At 31.7% G+C, this 21,234-nt stretch overlaps 1 protein-coding gene across 1 annotated transcript in view; it reads right to left on the bottom strand.

The window, feature by feature from the left end:
* The window catches only part of LOC129233522 (insulin-like growth factor 2 mRNA-binding protein 1), a 46,830-nt gene extending 32,683 nt beyond the window's left edge, over positions 1-14,147 (bottom strand). Inside the window, exon 1 of the mRNA XM_054867537.1 lies at positions 13,849-14,147. Within this exon, the coding sequence (XP_054723512.1) occupies positions 13,849-14,147 (299 nt within the window). The remainder of the gene's footprint in view (positions 1-13,848) is intronic.
* Between the last annotated feature and the right edge of the window lie 7,087 nt (positions 14,148-21,234).

The following is a 21,234-nucleotide window of genomic DNA, read 5'->3' as shown; positions in this document are numbered from 1 at the left end:
TGTACGAATGTTTATAATCAATCAAATTGTAATATTACAAAACGAAATATACTAAAATACTTTTCCCTCTCATTGCATACATACAATTAAAATTCGTTCTGAAGCTCATTTTTGTGCTCTGCCTTCTTTGAACTAGATCTTTAAACTTGTCTAATTGTATTATTTAAATGTTCGTGTGGATGTACACCAAAACCTCTTTTCGTGCCTTTTTTTTTTTTTTTCGTGTGAATTTTTTCTGTGAGGATATGAAAATCATTTATAAAACGAGTGCGAGGTAGTATCTTCAAGTGACGACAGGGGCATCCCAATGAGAAGTCACTGTGACCTCCAAAAAATGTCTTGATTCGGGAAATTTTTCGGGAGTTGGCAAAATTATCATCACTTGGTTTGTTTTGATTTCGCTTAATTATAACATTTTGGGTTATTTTCCCACGAGAGACGTTTTTTTATGCGGTCCCTATCCACCGCATAAAAAGAGGTTTGGGTGTAAATGGATATTTTCAGCATGGATGCCCATCTGTGAGGGAAAGGGTTGTTTTGAGTTGTTTGGGGGGGGGGGGCTTTGTGTGGTAGAAAAGGGATGCGTCTTCGCTCTTGGGGGAATGAGCACCCTGTATGCAGTCGCACCTCGTTAACCCGCATAAATTAGAAAGAGTTGAATATCAACTAGAAATAAGAAAAGCTTTTTGAGAATGTATAACGTTTTTAAAAACATTACTTTATTAATTACATTATTTTGGATTTGCGTGATGAAATGATGTTACTTCGGACCAGGAAGTAATATTAAGCACACCCTCTCATAAACATTCCATTTTGTCGATGTTGCATTTTCGCTCCTTTTCAGATCATAGAACTATATTTCTAACTCACAACTTCCCAACGCGAAACATAATCATTCCCTGACTCATCCGCGTTTCGGTTAATCTAATACTACCTCAACAAGTAAGAAAAAATTTTTTTTTCCTTGTTAGTGCACGTCGCGACAATTTCATGCACGTTGTTTGGTTTTCCAAGCACCGCTGTTTAAATGCAGAGGCGCCCAGAATATAATTTTTTGGGAGGAGGGAAAATTCAATTCACCGAATAAAACTAAATTTTACTAGACGATAAAATGCGGCTAATTAACAGGGATATGCATCAAAAAATTGCAATACTGAAACTACTTTTTTAAACAAAAAAAAGGTTTTCTCCCGTGAATTTTATATTCTTTGAAGCTATTATTTTAGTCTTTTTATACCCATTCCACCTCATGGGGTAAAATTGGTAGTATTGTTTTGAATTAAATTTCAGAGTGAAAAACATGAATTTATTTTTTTTTCCACAAAAATAAATTAATATAAGGGTAAAAATCTATTAGTCTGTAATTTCACTGCAGTTAAAGGTATAATGTCCACGATTATTGAGATGTAAAATTTCTAGAAAACTGGAAGTGGTGGGGAAAAAAAACAACTTTTTTACCGGTTTTTTCGGGAAAAATTGGAAAAAAAATGGAAAATTGATTTTTTTTTTATGAATAAAAATAGGGTTTCTTAATAGCTCTGTGTTTCTTGGAACATATAAAGGGTTAAGCATTAAAAAATATATGCAATTCCTCCAACTTCTTTTTCTGCTTGACAGAATTCACATAAAAGTTTAATTAGAAAAAGAATTTAAAAAAAAAAAAACTTTTTTTTAAAACTAAGAGCTAGCTTTCTTGGTCTAACACCAGAAATAAGTCAAGTTGTCGTTCAACCAATAATATTGAGTAATATGTATCTAATCATAACAATTACATTTTCTATTGTAGATCGCCTTTGAAACTTAAAATAATAATTGCAATTTTTGACTTTCAAACTTTTGATTGATATTGTTTGAAAGAAAAATAAGTATGATTTTCCTTCCTTACAAAGTAACTTTACTGTCTGAAAATGAAAGCTATTGAGTTCCGATTTTTTCCAATCCAGTCAAAGTCAAAACTAAATTGGTTTTTCTTTTCCTTTCCAACAGCACCAGCAAACCAAACCAAAACTGCGAAAGCTAAACCAGATTTTAAACTGGAGTTTCAGTTTATTCATATGGTCGTGCTAAGAACAGTAGTAAGAGAGGTCATAACTACACTTTTGAACAAAACTGAGTGATTGTAACAAAGCTTTTCTCTCTTCTGTATTTTATTTAATAAATAAAATGTTTTTGTGCCATTGCATCAGAAACAATTTTTTTATAAACTCTGGGAAAAAAAAGGGAGAGAGACCTGAATCAAATATATGGAAGAGCCAAACTTTAAAACACAATCTCTCTGCTTGATTTCAACTGCAGATTCCACTTTTGAGCTTGGCACGGCAGCATAAAGGTGCGGCAAAAAAATTAACTTGGACAAAGATCATACATCCAATGGAAGTAAAGTAATTTCATTTTAATGAATGTCTTATTTATTTTTGTCTCACTTTATTACAAAATAATTTACAATATATATCCTAGTTTATGTATTGTTTTTCGGTTTTCTTACAATTTTAAGCAAAAGACCTGCTATTTTAAAGTTGTTTAACCAAGTAGAATGACAGTTCGTTTGCTTGTTGTGCCTCGACAAACAGTACTTGAAGCGGTACGCCGTTTCAAGTGGATTAGTCGATGTCCGGAAAGTGTACAAAAACGAACAGTGAACATTTCAGGAAAACATCGCCAAAAACCGAAGTCAGATTTTGTCTGTGGATGGAATCAGCACAAGCGACAAAAAAAAAATTTTTTTTTTGATGATTTTTGATGAGGGCCATATAATGAATCAAAAAGTGTACCAGAAGGACATTTTAGAAGCTGTTGAACTTCTGTGGACCTAACAGCAGCACAGCAATGTAGACTGAACATTTCAATTTGACTCCACACTAGTTCATACGGCCAAAAAGACAAGAGTGGTGCAAGGCCCATTGTTTTCAACTTGATATCTTTAGAGTGGATGCTCTACTCGCTAGACCTCAATCACATTTGTTACACTGTATGGCACATTTCAGAGTCAAAAGTCTACCCTAAACTACACATAAGTTTGGACTCTCTAAACTAATTGCTTTATAGGGAACAGGATTGATTAAAGGACTTGCGGTCCTTAAATGAAAATTTTCAATCAGTTGCACCTTTGTTTTGCTTCAAAAGGCGGCCAGTTTGATACCAATTAATTTATTCATTGGTAAAGGTCTTCTCATATTACTATTTTTTGTTTTGTTAATTCATTTTTAATAAAGTTACATGCAAAATTGATTACCCTTTTTTTTTGCTGCAGCACCCTGTACATTTGGTTCATATTTGGTTCGCAGTCAGCAGAAACGTAGTTCTGTGATTAAAGTTATGCTTGTTTGTTTTGTGAAGAAGGAAAATAAATTCTTGACTAAGGATATTGGTGTAATTTTTTTTTGCGAAAAGTATTTCATGTTTTTTGATCTATATGCAAATTATATTATCATACAACAACTTGCATTATCAAAATTAGACAGTATTTTAACATACAAGAAGGGGGTGGTGGGAGGAAATCGCATCAGAATTAAAGTATGAGAAATTTATAAACACTTTTTGCTGAAAATGCCAATTAAAACTTCCTAAAAAGTTGAAAAAATTCTTTTCAATTTTTCCGAAAAGAAAATAAACCCCTTCAGAAAAAAATGTTTTTTTTTTCCGAAATTTTCTGGTTTTTTTCCGACTGTTTTCATCTCTAGGATTGACTGACTTCAGGGTTGGCTTTCTGCCGGCAGAAACTAGTTTTTGCCGAGTCAGTGGCAGAAACTGGTTATCTTTAATTACTTAAGTAATTGCTAAATGATATTCATTTAAGTAAACTAAAACATTAAACTTCATTTCATCATTTAAAATAATAAAATCCTATGATAATGCCCTTGATTTAGTTCGAGAAGGGAACTTTTCAATTGCAGATGCTCGTAATGTTTGGATTAATCTAACAAAGGACGAAAAATCATATAGGTGCTCAGGAAAGAGGAGCGACATACAAAATTAAAAGGCATTTCTGATTTTAATTTGCTCACTCATATGCTTCATCTAAATTGTTTGTGATCGAAATCATCACGTGCTTCAAGAAGAAAGTGCCAGAATTTTACTTGCCAATAAATATTAAGATAGATTTTGTACGTAATGTCAGTTTTGCAAAACAAATTGGCCCTATTTCTCGAAACTTATTTTTCCAGTTAAATTTCTCTCACTACCCCAGTTAATACATGGTGGACCAGTTTAAAAAAAAAATACAATCGATGAAAGTTTCACAAACATTGCTTGTTCCTTCATGCATTTTGCCTGCTAGCTCTTCTGTTGAAGTAATATTCTAAAGTTTCTCATTTGTACATATTAGATTGAGAAACTGTTTAGATTTTAGAAACCACCTTTACTAAGAAGCAACTGCAGGGTCCAAACAATGTAACATTTGATTTTAAATTGTGGTAATATCGTAATTAAATTGTGCTTTGGTTAATAATTATTTTTTCCATGCACTTCCTATTGCATGTCAATAATTTAATTTTTTTTTCCTTTTGTGAGTTTTTGCCAGTTTCTGCCGCAAATGTGGCAGAAAGTGGTTTTTGCCGTGCCGATTTTAACCAGTTTCTACCAGTGGTTTTAACCGCCTCGGCAGAAACTTGCCAACCCTGACTGACTTAGGTTATAATGATCTGTTCTCCTTCAATCTCCATTTTCACTTTATTGGGGAAGGTGAAAAAAATTCCCGAAGATTTCTATTTCTACAGAATTTTTACAACATAAACACAAGTATATACAAAGGTTCTAAAACTTGAGCAATAAAATACTTTTTAAATTTCTTAACGCTGTATTCAACTAGCACAGAATCTCCTGTAGGTATTGTACTTCAATATAAGCTTAGTAGAATGTGAGTTTGATCAGACTGGTTTTCAATTTATTTAGTCAGCTCTGGCTTTGTCTAGTGGTTGCATGGTGGTAGGCAAATGATAATTTCATTATTGATAGCACTCTTTACAGTTTCATAGGCCAGTTTGCTTGCATGGCTTTTCAGATGCCTTGCGAAAAGTTTGAACCATTCTTTAAAGATTGTGTCTTCCATCCAACCAGATTTAGTGCAATCATAAGCAACTCTATAACATAAGGATTTCGGAACATAAAACTTGATAAAATGAACAACTTTTTTCAGAGAATAACTTTTAATGAGAAAAAATAATTTCACAGCCTATGTCAATAAGCCTAACATTATACCCATTCCACCCCACTTAAAAATGCTGAACATATATTTTAAAATTCATGGAATTTCTTTTCTGATTTTTTTCAGTTGATAAAAGGCGATTTCCTTTAATGAAAATAACAGCAATAGAATGCTATCGAAATAAAAACAAAATCCTGAAAACAAAGTTTTAAGGATATCTGTTAGTTTTGATTTTTACAATAACTTAGAAGAAAGAAGGCTGCCACAAAACTGACTACTTCCATTCAGTTTTTTCTTGAACCAAAATAAAGTCAATCTATTGTAAATAACAAGAATGTTTATTTTAAAAGAAATTATTCTTCTTTTCTGTAACTCGAAAGATCAATAAACTATCCATTCCACCCCTCCTGACCCTATAATAAAAGATCCCCTGTATGAATCAATAAATATTTATTTTTTAAGTCTTTATTGAACTGTGCTAAAAGACCCTTCCTTATTTTGATTCATACAGTCAAAAATAAGATTGAAAAACTTTTCTTTCCACTTGAGGCTTTTAAATAAATATGAGTTTTTCCACCTTTTTGAACTCTCGAATTTATATAATGAATAATGATATGATACATTAATATGTTAACCAATCTCTTATCTTTGCTCAAACATAAATTTAATTAGTTTCAGTCATAGTATTTTATTTAATTATATAGTTGGCTTTTCTCATTCCATGATAGATAACTCTTAGCTTCTCCTATTCTATAACTTTTTTTTCTACTTCCCTGGAACTTGGATTCAAAGTTCCAATTAGATTTAAAACTGAAAATAAATACTTTTATGGGAAAGTGGGCAAAGACAGGGGAGGGTCAACTCTGGATGTAGATGCTTGCTGCTCTAGAAATAAAGGAAGTTTTTTTTTCCCCTTTCAAATCTGATTTAATGGGTTTTTTAAATGAATTTAGTTAAACATTTTCAATTAAAATTTTTTACCGTTTAGACTCAATTTAATTTTCATGATATTCAACTCAGTTTGCTTTTTTTTTTATAATATTTTTCTGTAAATACTAGTTTACTATTAATACCAGCTGTGTGAAGTTTAAATCCAAGTTTAATAGTGATGCATTTGTATTAAAATTGGTTTTCCATCATGCTTTTTGGTGAAGTTAAATCATTGATTTGTAAATTACATTACAAATTCTGGTTTTTCTACATTGGATGTGAAGGTAGAACCAGGGTGTGAATGAGCTGATGACCAGAAAGTGATAATTTAGATTAAAAATATGTATGACAGAGAAAGTTGAGAATAATTTAAAGAAGAGTTGAGAATAATTAGTTTTTGCATACAGTGGATCCCCATCATTTGTTCGCCTCTTTGTTCGTAAAACTTGTTGAAGTAAAAAAACTGAATGTCATTTGTATGCTTCTTCACTATTCAGACAACATCACTTAAAGGAGTTAATCAAAGACCACAGAAATAAGCTGACAACTCCAAGAACTACACTTATCAGGGTTCATACACTTTTGGTTAAAAAAAGTTCCCTGACTTTTCCAGGTTTTCCAGGTTGTTTTTTAGAAAATTCCAGGTTACTCGCTTCATTAAAAATTTAAGTTTAAATAGTAATATTTTCAAAATAATTAAAATTGTTTAAAGTAGCAATGCAGAAGAACTGAAACTTCTCCCCTTAGATTAAAAAAAAAAAAAAACTTGGATTTTTTTCCTTTGTTTTTTCTGCCAAAATATTAAGTTTTTTTTTAAACATTTTGTTCAAAATTGTTTTAATTTGTTTACTATTTATTGAAAACAGAGTACTTTCAACTTATTTTAGCGTTTTTTTGATGTCACGCGTAATATTATAGCGTTTTGCTGTAGTCCTGCAGCAACCTTTTAGCATCCGCTTTTGGTTTACAATACTTTTTATTTTCTTATAAGTAGGTTACACAAAACATATTGAGCAAAATGCAAAGCTAAATTTTAGTACAAATATGGTTAACTTGTTGCATCAATTGGCATACCATGTAATGCATAGTAACAAAAATCCACATCCGCCGATCATAGGCCAATGCCAATAATCTTTTTTTTTTTCACATATTAAAGGACGCTTACATTAAAATTTCAAATTTTCTTTTCCAGAAAGTATTAGTTAATTTTCAAAAATTCACAACTTTTTGCACATTTTAATGTTATTTTCAATGTTACTCATTGATATAAACATCCAATTCTGTTTCTGAAAATTTAAGTCTACTACCATTGTGCAAACGATCAAATATGGCGACAAAGTGAAAAATTTAAAATAATAAGTAGATTTTTGGATTTGTAGTATAAAAGTAGTAATAAATAATTAATAATACTTAAAAGGATACAATAAAAGCAAAATAGTCAGTATTTAGCACATAAGAGTTTAAATCAATTAAAACAAAAAAATGTTATGAAGATTAAATTTTGCATTTTTCCAGAAAATAATTACAAATTATCCGGAAAAAAAGGCACAATTTGTGTTGTTTTCAATAGTTTGCTTTGCAATTAACATCCAATGCCGTTTTCGGGAACTTAGGCACTTAAAAAGTCTTGTGTACCTCCATCTTGGGAATGACCAAATATGGCGGCTATGCCCAAAAATAAGAAATAACTTTTTTAATTTGTCGCATGAAGACAATTAAAAAATAATTAATCTTCATGAAACTACAATTCATTGAAAAGTTTTTATCACATTTGCGTCCGAGGCAGTGAGGATAAGATTAAGTTTTAAGAACAAAATTTTTCATTTCTCAAGAAAATTATTTTAAATAACAATAGAAAAACAATTTGTAGACCATTTTATGTTATTTTCATCAGTTTTCAATTAAAGAAAACATCCAATTCTGCTTTGTTTTTAGAAACTTAGGCATTTTAGAATTGTATCTACATCGATCTTGTGAATGACCAAAGATGGCGACTACGTTTCACACGTAGCTGAAATGATTTTCCGATCAAAAAAAAAAAAAAAACTATTTTCCCCGATCGACCTTCCCATCTACAGGTTGTGCTTCCGAAGCAGTAAATTGTCTTCTCTCCTTTTGAGTTTGTGCATAATTGCTGTTCACCTGATTTTTTTTCCCTTGGGAACTACTGAGAGCCAAAAATGGCGGCTGCTGAAGATTTGGGTCGCCACTTTTTTCATTGCTTTAAAATTGTTACAATTTTTTTTAAATACACCGATAAAAATGAGGATTAGATCTCATAAAACCAAATTCCTTGGGAAAAAATTGGGAAAAGAAAAATTTTGGGGACATTTGGAAAATTCCCTGACATTTTTGACTATGTCATTTTCCATGATAATTCCAAGTTTTCCCGGAGCGTACGAACCCTGAACCGAATAGAATGTTGTGGCAACCCATCTAAAACTTTAGGCAGTAGAAAGTAGCGACCCTTTATACTGAGAGATGCGACACAGGTGTACTGCGCGCTGATTGGTCACTGGCAAAAACCGTCCAACGCTCAAGTTCCCGTCCATAGGATTTGCATTGCGCGCAACACGCGCTCAAAGAAAAAAGGTGGATTCCTTTTAAAATACGGAAAACTATGCAATTTAATTTTTGGTTTTACATTCTTTGACGTGTTGGTTACCTATATCTTGCGTTCACTAAGGAGAAAATTTCCCCAGGAATTTGTGAAAAATTGTTTTGTTTTGCCAGGCTTACGTTCGAGGTTTTGTTTTTTGTATCCTAAGCGATATTTTCGACTTTGATGGCAAACCAATACATTTAGGATGTACTTTAATGTGTTAACTTACTTTCTTTCGAATTTCATAGTGTTTTCTTTCCTGTAATATTAGTTTTAATGCTGGATTTTCCGATTCATGAAAAAAGCATGCTTTGGCGACATTCGGGATTTAAACACGCGCCAATCAGGTTACTGTATTCAATGTTAAAAAGTTTGTATTTACAAACAAACAAAGCTGGATAATTGAAGGGTTCTCTTTTACGTGATTTATATAATAAAGTTATTGCTTTAAAACCATTAGCAAGTGTACGTTTGCCTTTTTTTTTTTTTAAATTTTTAAATCTGATAGCGTGAACTTTTGAATCAATTGGCTTCTACATTCTAAAAACATTTTAGTTCTTTTTATTTCCTCCTCTTTTCGCAGGGTTTGCTGCTATATTAGTACATATAAATCCGACGTTTATTTTAAAATTATCATGATATCTGATAATTTCGATATTTGTTTTTGGAAACACGATGTGCAATATCCTATATGAACATTACTTAGTTCCTCAGTTCTCGAGGCCATGTAGCATGGTGGATAAGGGACGCGCTTCGAGGTAGGGAGGGCGTCGGTTCGATTCCCGATGGAAGCACATCGTTTTCGTCAGCGCATTTTAAACTTTTAGTATTATCACTGCCATAATTAGTTTTATCACCAATTAAAATCCTATAATAATTTTTTATTAAATAAAAATTTGTAAAAAAAATTAAAAAAAATAAAGATTTTTTTTTTTTAAGTAGAAGTATTTTGAAATGACTTGCACAAATAATGCACTCAATTATTCTTTTACAGAATTTAATTTTAATTGAGCGAAGAAACGATTTTCGTTGTAATTCAGTTCGACGGGTTTTTTTTTTCAAATAGAAATTTTTTGAAATTACTTGCACAAATAATGCACTCAATTATTCTTTTTCAGAATGAAATTTTAATTGAGCGAAGAAACGATTTTCGTCGTAATTCAGTTCTACGGATTTCTTCCTCATACGATATTAAAAGCTAATGTGCTTGAATTCAAAATGTTCTTGTAAAAAACAAGTTGAAACTTAAGTAGTTGAAACTTAATTCATCACTGAAATGTATTTAAAATATCATAAATAGATATTAATGAATTTTTAATGTGTTAAATGTGTTGGGGTGGTAAACATAACCTCGCAATATTGTGAAGGATACGCAGCGCTGCCGTGTTAGGTTTGCCTCAATATTATTATTAAAATTTTTTTAAACCTTTAACAAGATTTGATTTGCGTAGTGTTTAAAATATATTTCATTCATTAGTCTGTATCAAAGCAAAATGTATGGCAAAAAAAGAAAAAAAAATCAAAATTCAGCTGTTTTAGATTTAACTACTCTCTTAACTAAATTTATTGAGCAGATTGCTTGTTTATTGTAATTAAATGCCTTAGGTTACTGGCTTTTCAAGTACCTTTCAATTTTTTTAAGGAACGAATCATGCAATTTATCGGGAGTCGGGAGTAAGGGGCCCCAACAAAACGGGGGGAAGGGGGGGCTAAGCTATAGCTTGTTTAGCTTATAGGTAAATCCGGCCCAGCCGAAGATTTATTTCGAAGGACTAAAGAGCAATATTGTGAAATACCACTTGTCCCAAATATATCAATCCTTGAAAAAAAAAAAAAAAAATACGATATGATACATAAACGGCAAAATTAAGCGTGGAATATTCATCCTTGACAGCATGAAACTGGCTGCTCTGCGCCAAACAAGCGATAACGCGCAAGGCGCGGACGCCCTCGCCAATTCGAGTTGGACGGTTTTTTCGACTCGGAAGTATGCGCAGAAACGCTATTTCAGCCTGTGTCGCATCTCTTAGTATAAAGGGTCGCTAGTAGAAAGTAGCGACCCTTTATACTGAGAGATGCGACACAGGCGTACTGCGCGCTGATTGGTCACTGGCAAAAACCGTCCAACGCTCAAGTTCCCGTCCATAGGATTTGCATTGCGCGCAACACGCGCTCAAAGAAAAAAGGTGGATTCCTTTTAAAATACGGAAAACTATGCAATTTAATTTTTGGTTTTACATTCTTTGATGTGTTGGTTACCTATATCTTGCCTTCACTAAGGAGAAAATTTCCCCAGGAATTTCTGAAAAATTGTTTTGTTTTGCCAGGCTTACGTTCAAGGTTTTGTTTCTTGTATCCTAAGCGATATTTTCGACTTTGATGGCAAACCAATACATTTAGGATATACTTTAACTTACCGGCGGTTTTGCACGTCTTATCACGCCGTAGCAAGATCACGTCGCTAGCGTTTTACACGTATTTTTCTGACACTAAATTTTCGTTGTCAAACGGTCCAAGGCGTAGAATCCTGCGTTTCCTTTCCCCTCTCCTGAGAGCGGCACCCCGGAGCGCAGGGGCCCACCTTCTGTATTCACACATGTAAACAATACCCTTTCATCAGGTTGGGGTTTCAAGGTTCAGTGCATCCTTCTTATCAACGCAAAGATTTCTAAGCAAACCTCCATCTGGGTCAATCCATTTGAAATCACCCAAAAAGAGTAAAATTTGTTGCTCGACATTTTTGATTTTCCCGATTCTTTTATCATGGATTACCTATAGGTAGACATTAACAAAACTGCAATTGAAAAAAATTTACTAGCTATATTTTTTATTTGGCAGCCATTTTTAAAATGGCAATTTGGCAAATTTGACAAAAAACAGAGTTTGCGGAAAATTGTATTGCCAATTCATTTTTAAAGATATCAAAATAATTTAAAAACCAGTGTGTTAAGCATAAAATGTCCTTTAAATAGACCATATTTTTATTTTCCTATCATGCAGGAAAGTCAGTTAAACTCTTTCTCTAAAAATTCAAAAAAAAGTTAACAATCACTAATTTTTGAGAGCGTAAATTTTTAGGAAGGAAAAGAGACTCAGCAATATTATTTTATTTCTGTGTTTGAGTACTCATAGTACTACCAATAGCATAAAGTTTAGTCTTTAGAATGAACTAGTTTTTTTCTACGGCTTTTCAAAAATGTCAAAAAACACGTTAATGCCAATTTTCGTAGGTCAATATCTGAAAAGGGACTGAATGAAAAAAAGTGAAAATTTTATAAAATGTTCTTAATACTAATAAGAATATCTCACAAAAAAATTATGACTGATATTCAACTACGTTTTGAGTTATAGAGTTGTGAATTTCAATAAAAACGCTACCTTTTTAAATACACTCGTGCAATGCTAAAGTAACAACTATAGGCTTAAAATTATTTAAATTGGCAAAGTTAGTTGATGCTTCAGTCAATAAAGTATCAACACATTGTTCATTTCTTCTTTTTTAAAAATACAGGACTGTAGTAGTAGTAGTACTACCGGTAAAATGCTTTAACTTGCTCATATGTTTTATATACTACACTGTCACAAACTATAACACACACTAATGTTTTTCTATATATCTTTATGTAAAACTTGTAACTACTTGGCAGCTGTAATTTTGATTAAAGAGTTAAACAAATATGATATCTCATTGCACAGTTTATCAGTTATGTTGTGTGTTCTTCCAGACATTGTTGTGAGCTCCAATGAAGTAACTTTACGTACTATTTTTTTTTGCGGGTACCCAAGCAGTATCATTTTTTGACAGTTGAAAGGCAGTTTTTGGTCCAGAAGGATGAAAGAAATGCACCAAAATATCATTGTTACCTTCACTTTTGTCTTCAACTTTTCCAAGCCACCACTTCTCATCGTATATACAGGCAACAAAGTCATTATTTATGAAAGACGACACATTTGTAAATAATATTGAAGTCTGATGATCATCAAATCTCGAGCCTGTGGAAGTAACAAAGCACCTTATTTCATTGTTGCTTAAGGGAACATATCTGTGATAGCCTCTTGTACCTTTCACTGTTAAACAACATTCAAATCTCTCGGTCAGTGTTGTTTCCATTCGCTCAATTTCAGCTGAAGAAACATATACATATTTGATTCCAGTAATGTTGTTCCGACAGTATTTAAACATGTCTTGTGGAGTCAGGATTTGATCTGTATAAGGTCTTTGGAGGGGTGCTCGTGTTACTTCTCGCTTTGTTGTTCCGCCAATCCCATCACAAGAGTTCTTCCCATGTGATGAGGCAAAGAAATTCCACTCGGCTTGCACACCATAATCGTTTTTGTGTTGGCAGACATTCACAAAGTTTTTCTTATTTTTGTATTGGCTGCTTGCGCCATCGCTGAAGTACACAACCATTTCAATATTTGGCATAATTTTCTTGATTTCCCTGATGAGGTGCTGTTGAAATGTGTACACAGTAGTTGTATTATGATCGAGGTGGTTGCTAATAACACAAATAGATTTGCAACTCACCATTCCTTCCTTTTTGTAGTATATTACAAACGGATGAAGACTTGCTTGTGTATTAGTCCAATGAAAACTTTGTATTTCGTCCTGCACTGTGAATGTGAAGTTTTTTGCAAATCACCAATCACTAAACAGTGGTTATCTTCCAAGTTTTCTTTAGTTTCCCTGAAATGTTTAGCTTGAACTTTTGATATAAAATGATGGGATTTTAAAAGAGTAAGCTTATCAATAAGAGAATGCAGAAACTCTTCGCTGGACATTACTTGTGTTTTGAGCTCAGCTCTATCGGTTTGCATCCATTGTTTGAAAGCAACTTCATCAGGCAGATTGTCAATTTGATTTTGTAAGAGATCAAGCAGGGTATCTGGTCCAGGACATTTTGAACAGGTGTCAAGCATACATTCTTCATTTTCAATATCACATACCATGAAAGCTATGAGGTCTTTATAATTTAAATTAGGCTTTGCTCCTTCTATCATAAGCTTTGTGTTTTCGTGATGTTTGCAAACACATACACTATGAGTTCCTGATGAACCCGGAAGAACGCACCACTTTGGTCAGAAAGCGCAAAACATAGAGCGACCAATTTTGTGATTTGGATATTTCTGTTTATATATGCTGTAGAGTTCGTTGAGTGAGAGAAGAATTAACCTTTTCTGTTTTTGCACCTTGACATTGTCAATCATATTTGAAACATATTCCTTTTTACCAGGGCATAAGCAACTATTTTCATCATCTTCGTAAAACTCTTTAACACAGTTAATAATAGCTTCACTTATTCGGTTGCTCTGTCTTTTTGAAAGATGTGGCAAAATACCTTGATCCTTTACTAGCTGCCTAGTTAACTTTACCATGTATTCAGATGCACCAAAGTCCTCAACTATTTTTTTCTTTGACCATGAGCTTGGCAGTAGACTAATTATCTTAATTTTATCATCTTTACTAGACATTTTGAATTTTTCTTTTAGTTTAGTAATGAGTGCGTAGTACTCACTAATTGAAGTATCTGTTTCATTTAAACTCTGTGTTTCTAAGTCATTATGGAAAGATTCATCCAATTTTCGCTTGACTGTGCTTGTAATTTTATCAGTTTTTCTTTGCAAAGCTGACAGTCGTTGTTCTGTGTTAAGCTTTGTTATTTTACATAAAGGAGACAATTCCAAAGTTTCACAAATGGATTCCAATTGATACAACGGATTCTCCTCTACTAATTCAAAAGGGCCAGGAAGAAATTTAGGATCATCCTCAGCATTATTTTTTTCATCTTCGGGCAGTTTTTCTACAAAATTTTTTGATGCACAATTTGAACATAGAGCTTGTCCAGGAATTAGTTCAATGTTCATATTTTTACTTTTGGAAAGGTTTCAATTAGTATTTTACGCAAACCGTTTTTGATTGGCCTTTTGTGGCTACCAAATGGGTCACAGCATTTTTCCCAAAAATGTGGTTGTACTTGTGTAAATATTTATCTCTGTGGTAATGACAAATATTAGTAATTTCATTTGAAATTCTTAATTTTAGCAAACATTGTTCTTCAGATGGCAAGTCACATACCTTGATCAACTCTTTAGGTACTTCTTTGTTGTAGTGTTGTTTATGACTGTTCACTTATTAGTTCACCCACAAAACAACTCATACCGAATACTTAAACAATCAATTAAATTCTTGAAAGCTAATATTAGGTGGATTTAAAAAAGCACAATAATGCAAACAGAAAAATACAATTCCAAAACTACACTCTAAAGCAGGACATGTTCACTAGTCAAATAACTATCACCAACTGAACCTCATCCATACCAAAGCATGTCACCTTGGAGTCTAGACTTGTGAGCACCAGAAAAGATCTTGACTGTACAAGCAGTTGCAGACTACTTTTTTTTTTTGCCTCTCTTACAAGAAATAGATTTAAACCCCAAAAATCATAAAAAAATAAACAAGAAAAACCAAGATCGGCAAATGAATGCTTGAGTCAGATTTACTGAACAAGTAAATAACCAAAAAAGAGAGAAGAAAGTGAAAAATCCATGCTTTTGACAACAGTATCTTTCGAATTCTTCCATGGCAAAAATAGCCATTATTTCTTTCTGTTTTTTTTCATCTGTTCTTTGATATACCAGTAAAAGCAAGAAAATTTAATTTAAACTAGAGTATATAAATAATTTTATCCCATGTTATTATTATGTTTTCATGATAGAACGATTTTTATTAAAAGAAATATAAACTTTTTAAAATGCTAGAATTGCTCAAGAATATTTAATTGGATACGTTAGATAATATGAAAGAAATCAGTGTTGATGGTGGATTCTACTAAAATCAGATCATCTATTACAAGGCTCTTGTTTAGATCATTACCTGCATTTAAAGATAGATTAAAAAAAAAAAAAAGAAGAAGAAAACCACACAACACTTCACAGAATTAAAATTTTTCTTCCCAGCTGCTGTGGTGAATATTAGCTTAAGATGCTTTATGGGCGAGTTGTTGTTGTTTATATTAACAAATGTTTTTGGCAGTATTATATATTATAACTTGAGCTGCATTTAAATATAAACTAAGTAAATTATTTTTAAAACTCTAAATAATAATTTATTGAATTAAGCATCAACTAACTTTGCCAGTTTAAATAATTTTAAGCCTATAGTTGTTACTTTAGCATTGCACGAGTGTATTTAAAACGGTAGCGTTTTTATTGAAATTCACAGCTCTGAGACATTCTTATTAGTATTAAGAACATTTTATAAAATTTTCACTTTTTTTTATTCAGTCCCTTTTCAGATATTGACCTACGAAAATTGGCATTAACGTGTTTTTGGCCATTTTTGAAAAGCCGTAGAAAAAAAACTAGTTCATTTTAAAGACTAAAACTTATGCTGTTGGTAGTACTATGAGTACTCAAACACAGAAATAAAATAATATTGCTGAGTCTATTTTCCTTCCTAAAAATTTACGGTCTCAAAAATTAGTGATTGTTAACTTTTTTCCGATTTTTTAGAGAAAGAGTTTAACTGACTTTCCTGCATGATAGGAAAATAAAAATATGGTGTATTTAAAGGTCATTTTATGCTTAACACACTGGCTTTTAAATTATTTTGATATCTTTAAAAATGAATTGGCAATACAATTTTCCGCAAACTCTGTTTTTTGTCAAATTTGCCAAATTGCCATTTTAAAAATGGCTGCCAAATAAAAAGTATGGCTAGTAAATTTTTTTTAATTGCAGTTTTGTTAATGTCTACCCATAGGTAATCCATGATAAAAGAATCGGGAAAATTAAAAATGTTGAGCAACACCGACTGGGTGATTTGAAATGGATTGACCCATCTGCTAAAAGCAAAACTTGATTCCAAGAATGAAATATCCACTTCTCTTTCTTCTAAGCTTAAAATTTACATTAAATTAATGATTGTGCTGTAAATGGATGCAACATAATTTAATCGACGACAATGACATTCAATTACATTTCAAATAAATTAATAAATAAAAGCCGTGAGATTTCAAATTGAACGAAAACAAACTAAGTATCCTTTTGGAAATAAATTTATAGCTACGGCTTTATTCGCTACTAACATATAATTTAGGAACTTTAATTTATAAAATCACAATGCTGTAAAAAAAAACCAAAGAGTACACGTAAAAGATCAATTTTCAACTTTTATGTGCACTTACGTCGCGTTTTACGCACATTTAGGCAGATGTTGTACTCAAAACACATTATAAAAAATGTAAAAAAAAGGGATATTTTTTCAAATTTATTTACTCTAACTGATTGGCCTCGGGTTTTGGTCGCAAATTTCAATCATTAATATCAGAAACATTTTAAATTCACCGATTCTGTCTAATACTTCAGCTTATAATTATTTTAATCACAAAGAAAAACAAACATTTATCTCTTAGCATACAATTTCAATTCTGTATAAGTAAAAAAAAACTAAATAAACAATATATAGTAGGAGCAAAAATTTTGCACAACACCAGGCGGCTATTGTGTTAACATTTATACAAAAAAAAAAAAAAAACTTCAGTTGTTAGCAAAGAACAATAATAATATTTTTTTTTATTGTTATTAAAAATGGAAAAGTATATAAAAATGAATAGTTTTCAAAAAAAAAAAAAAAAATCAAAAATTGAATCGTTTGTAGCTTTTTCTTTTCAATAAAAAATAAAGAGCCTCAGAATTTTTTTCATTCAGAGGGGGAAGAAATTCAGAAGAATGGGACCTGACTCTTAGTAACGGAAATTTCTATGGAGTTGCTTAAGATCTACAGTATTTTGTAGGAAGATGGAAATGGGGAAATGGTTAAGTGAGAATTTATAACTATTCTTTTATGTAAAAAAAGGAATAATAATAAATAGAGAAAAATAAATAAAGGTTTAAACCGTTTTATAATTAAAATAAAACTTCAGCAGAGCTTAACTATTTGTACTTTATTAAGCAACAAATCCAGAATTTTCATTGATCTCAATTTGCCCAAAGCCTGATATTTATCTCAAATCACTATTTAATCTGTGCGATTGCTTGATACAAGTCATATGATCTTTCAATTCCTTGGAACAAATTAAGCAAAAATAATTATAAAACCTTGATTTTTATAGAAAAATCATCATAATTCATGCTTCATACTAATTAATAAACCTTTTACGGGGATGAAAATTCGTAAAATTATTTTAACAACTTTTTTGCTGCGACTTTTTTTTTACCACTATAATTTAAAAGTATTTCGTTGTTTACTATTTTTTGCTTTAATTGTGTTTTCATAACTTTGATTTGATACCTAGTGCGGTCACTTAGGTCTTAACTACTAGCAGGGGCACTCCGAAATAAAATGAGAGGGGGGGGGGGAGAGGTTGATTCTCAAATTTTCGAATGAAGTTCTACTTTTTCCAAATGATAAACATGAGCATGCACATTATATCATACTTACATAACATCTAATGAGAAGCAACATTATGCATCATTAAAAACAATTTTTAAAATTTGAAAGAAGAATCTCAATGTTGCAATAATGTTTCCACATTTTTCAAATGAGAATTTTTTGGGGAGGTTACACTGTCCTTCTGAGCCTCTCATCGAGGCGCCCCATACTAGATCCCATGTGATTGTCAGTGTTTCTTTAATAATAGCTTTGTTAAATACGCCATAATTCAGTGAATGTTGGATTTAGTATTTGTTTTCCGATTTTCAAACGGGATCCTAGACAGTCCCGATTTTCATTCAAAAATCCAGTGTCCCGGCCAGTTTACTTCACGTTTCGGTAAAATATAAGTTTCATTACAGATGACCAAAAAATATAAAAATAATTAACCGTGAAGGATTATTTAAAATAATAAATTTTTCATTTCTGTACCTCGTAGCCAGACTGACGTAAGTCCAAAAATTTGAATTTTCTGTTTATTACTGCAAGGGTTCGCCAGTATATATCCGATATTTGTTCTGAAAATATCATGATATTTTGATATTTTCGATATTTATTTTTCCAACTACGGTATTTTCAGTATAAAAATTATATTAATCATAGTAATATAGCTCATTTATTATTAAAAATACCTAAAAAGTTATGCACTATAGTTTTATGATGTATTATTACACATTAATATAACAAAATAATGTATTTTTTTATTCATAAAATTATTAGTAATGTAACAATTTTAATGCATATTAAAAGTACCTAATTAAATGTTAACCATTGGTTGGAACAAAAGAAAATGTCTTATGACTATGCCCCTGACTGTTGCATATTGTTTTTTTCTGAATCATATAACTGTGTAAAAGTAGCTAACAGAAGACAAATGAGTAGAACAGCTAACGCTATATTAACTGTATTAAAATTGACTAAAATGTAAAATGGAATACAGTAGAGAACCAATTATCCGGGAAGTTCGGGACCATCGCTATCCCGGATATCTGAATTTCCCGGTTTTCTGAATCGCTAAAAATCTCTGTTGGCCGATTGTTTATAAAACTTAAATTACTATAATAAATAGTAATACATATTAAAATAAGAAGAAAACAGTTCAGAATTGCTTATAAATAGTGTCGAAATATTAAAAACTACTAGTGAAAGAATAATTTAAACACCAAAAAAATTCAAGTTGTTCATAAGACCCGAGACCCTCACATTCAATCTGAAAAAGAAATAAACCACCACTTTGATATTTAAAACGAAAAAAAAATGAAAGGAAGGGCTAGAAACAAGTTTTTGAACGGAAATGTGCGATTTTCCTGATATTCTGTATGAAAAAATTTGTTTTCATTAACGCGTTTTGTTTTTAAATTTTTTATAAAGATTTTGTGCTTGCGATTACGGTGGTTATTGATAACTATTGCTTTTTGCAATATCAATAGCAGTTTGATTTATGAGTTCTTGCAGTATTATTACAGTCATGCGTTTAACAATTTCTAGATTCCACAATTAACTATCCAGAAAATTCGCGAATCTGGTTTTCGGCGTTTCCCGCAATTTCGCTAACAACACTGACGCTCTAAACGGCTTTAATTTTAAAGGCCATACAATAAAATATTGCATTAGAATTCGACAATATTCATTTCTTCATTTCTTTACTTTTCAGTTAGAATAAAACACGAAAATTTCTGACTTAAGAGTGTACTTCTTAATTCAAGAAAATATTTCGGAAATTTTGCCCCGCGTAAAGGTCCCTTTAAAGTTCGTTTTTGTAAACATTTTCCCCAGTTTTACGTAAGTAATATGATATTTATAAGTAATATGATATTTATTAAGAAACAGTTCATATTCTTTTAGGTATGTCAAAAAAAAAAAAAAAACTTAATTTTTCAAAAATTGCCGAAAATGCGTATTTTTAAATAATGGCGGGAAAATCTGCAAACATTTGCCAATTTTCTGGTTTCCCGGTTTTTTGGTTCCCGGATAAAAGGTTCTGCACTGTATTAGATATGAATAATTAAAGAAACCTTAATTTTAAGTCTGCACATTATAATAATAAATAAAGAGTGATTTGAGGATGCATTTACTATTTTGAAGACATTAGTTTGCGTTGATTGAAAATATCGGATATTTTACATATTTTCGAAAATTGCACTCACATGACATATTTTTTTCTCTCCTGTAAAGTAGCGTATGTGAATCACGTTAGTTTAGCTCTGAGGTACAGATTTGTAATTTATGAGCTATAAAATTACTATCGGATTTGCTTGTAAGGAATTTTACAAAAAGATTTAAAACAAAAAAGACTTTCTAAAAAAGTCCTAGCCAATGCAATAAACAAGTAAATATTGTTCAAAATTCAATTCCTCATTTCTTGCTGAAGTAACTTCAAAAGATTAACGTTTACAAAATAAATTGTTTAAATGTATCTGCTTGCGTCATGTATCATTTATTATTTCTGGTTTAGGCTGATAATTAGTAATCATTTATCCATAGCATTGAGAATAAACTACCTTCTAAAACACTCTGAAAACCAGCCGGGGTGTGTGCCTTTTGAAATACCCACGGTGGGGGGGGGGGGGGGGGCCTGGTTGAACATTTCGGAAATAAGGCAAGTCTAGGTATACCGCTATTACGATCACTTAGTCTCAAATATGGCGAGATTCGAAACATAAAAATGCACAAATAAAGACATAGTATGTAAAAAGTATGCATAGATGTATAAATTTGCAGTGCTTTTTTCCCCCAGCGTTAAAAGAAAAACAACGAATTGCTGTTGCGCGGAAGGGGGGAGGGAATTTCTTTATTGCTTTTTATTATTACGTATCATTTCAGGTTATGCAAAACATTACAATCATAACTAAATGCATTTAGCTATTTCATATTGAAATAACTTGTTCCAAATATTGTTTTATAAATGTTGAATATGAGTAGTTACATTCAATAATAAAATATGTGAATAGTAATTTAGAGCAGTAGTAGGAGATAGCAATTCCAGAGATTTAAAATCTAGATTATTACTTCATAAATATTACAGAAAATTGTGATTAGTAAAACACGACTGGCTGAAAGGAATTCAACTCGTTTGCTACACGTGTTGAGGGGAGAAATGGGCGGGACGGACCTTGACAGCATGTC

Source organism: Uloborus diversus, unplaced genomic scaffold (genome assembly GCF_026930045.1).
Source record: "Uloborus diversus isolate 005 unplaced genomic scaffold, Udiv.v.3.1 scaffold_499, whole genome shotgun sequence".
Taxonomy (NCBI): Eukaryota; Metazoa; Arthropoda; class Arachnida; order Araneae; family Uloboridae; genus Uloborus; species Uloborus diversus.
The sequence above is the reverse complement of the archived record's forward strand: the minus strand, read 5'-3'. Positions and strand labels throughout refer to the sequence as shown.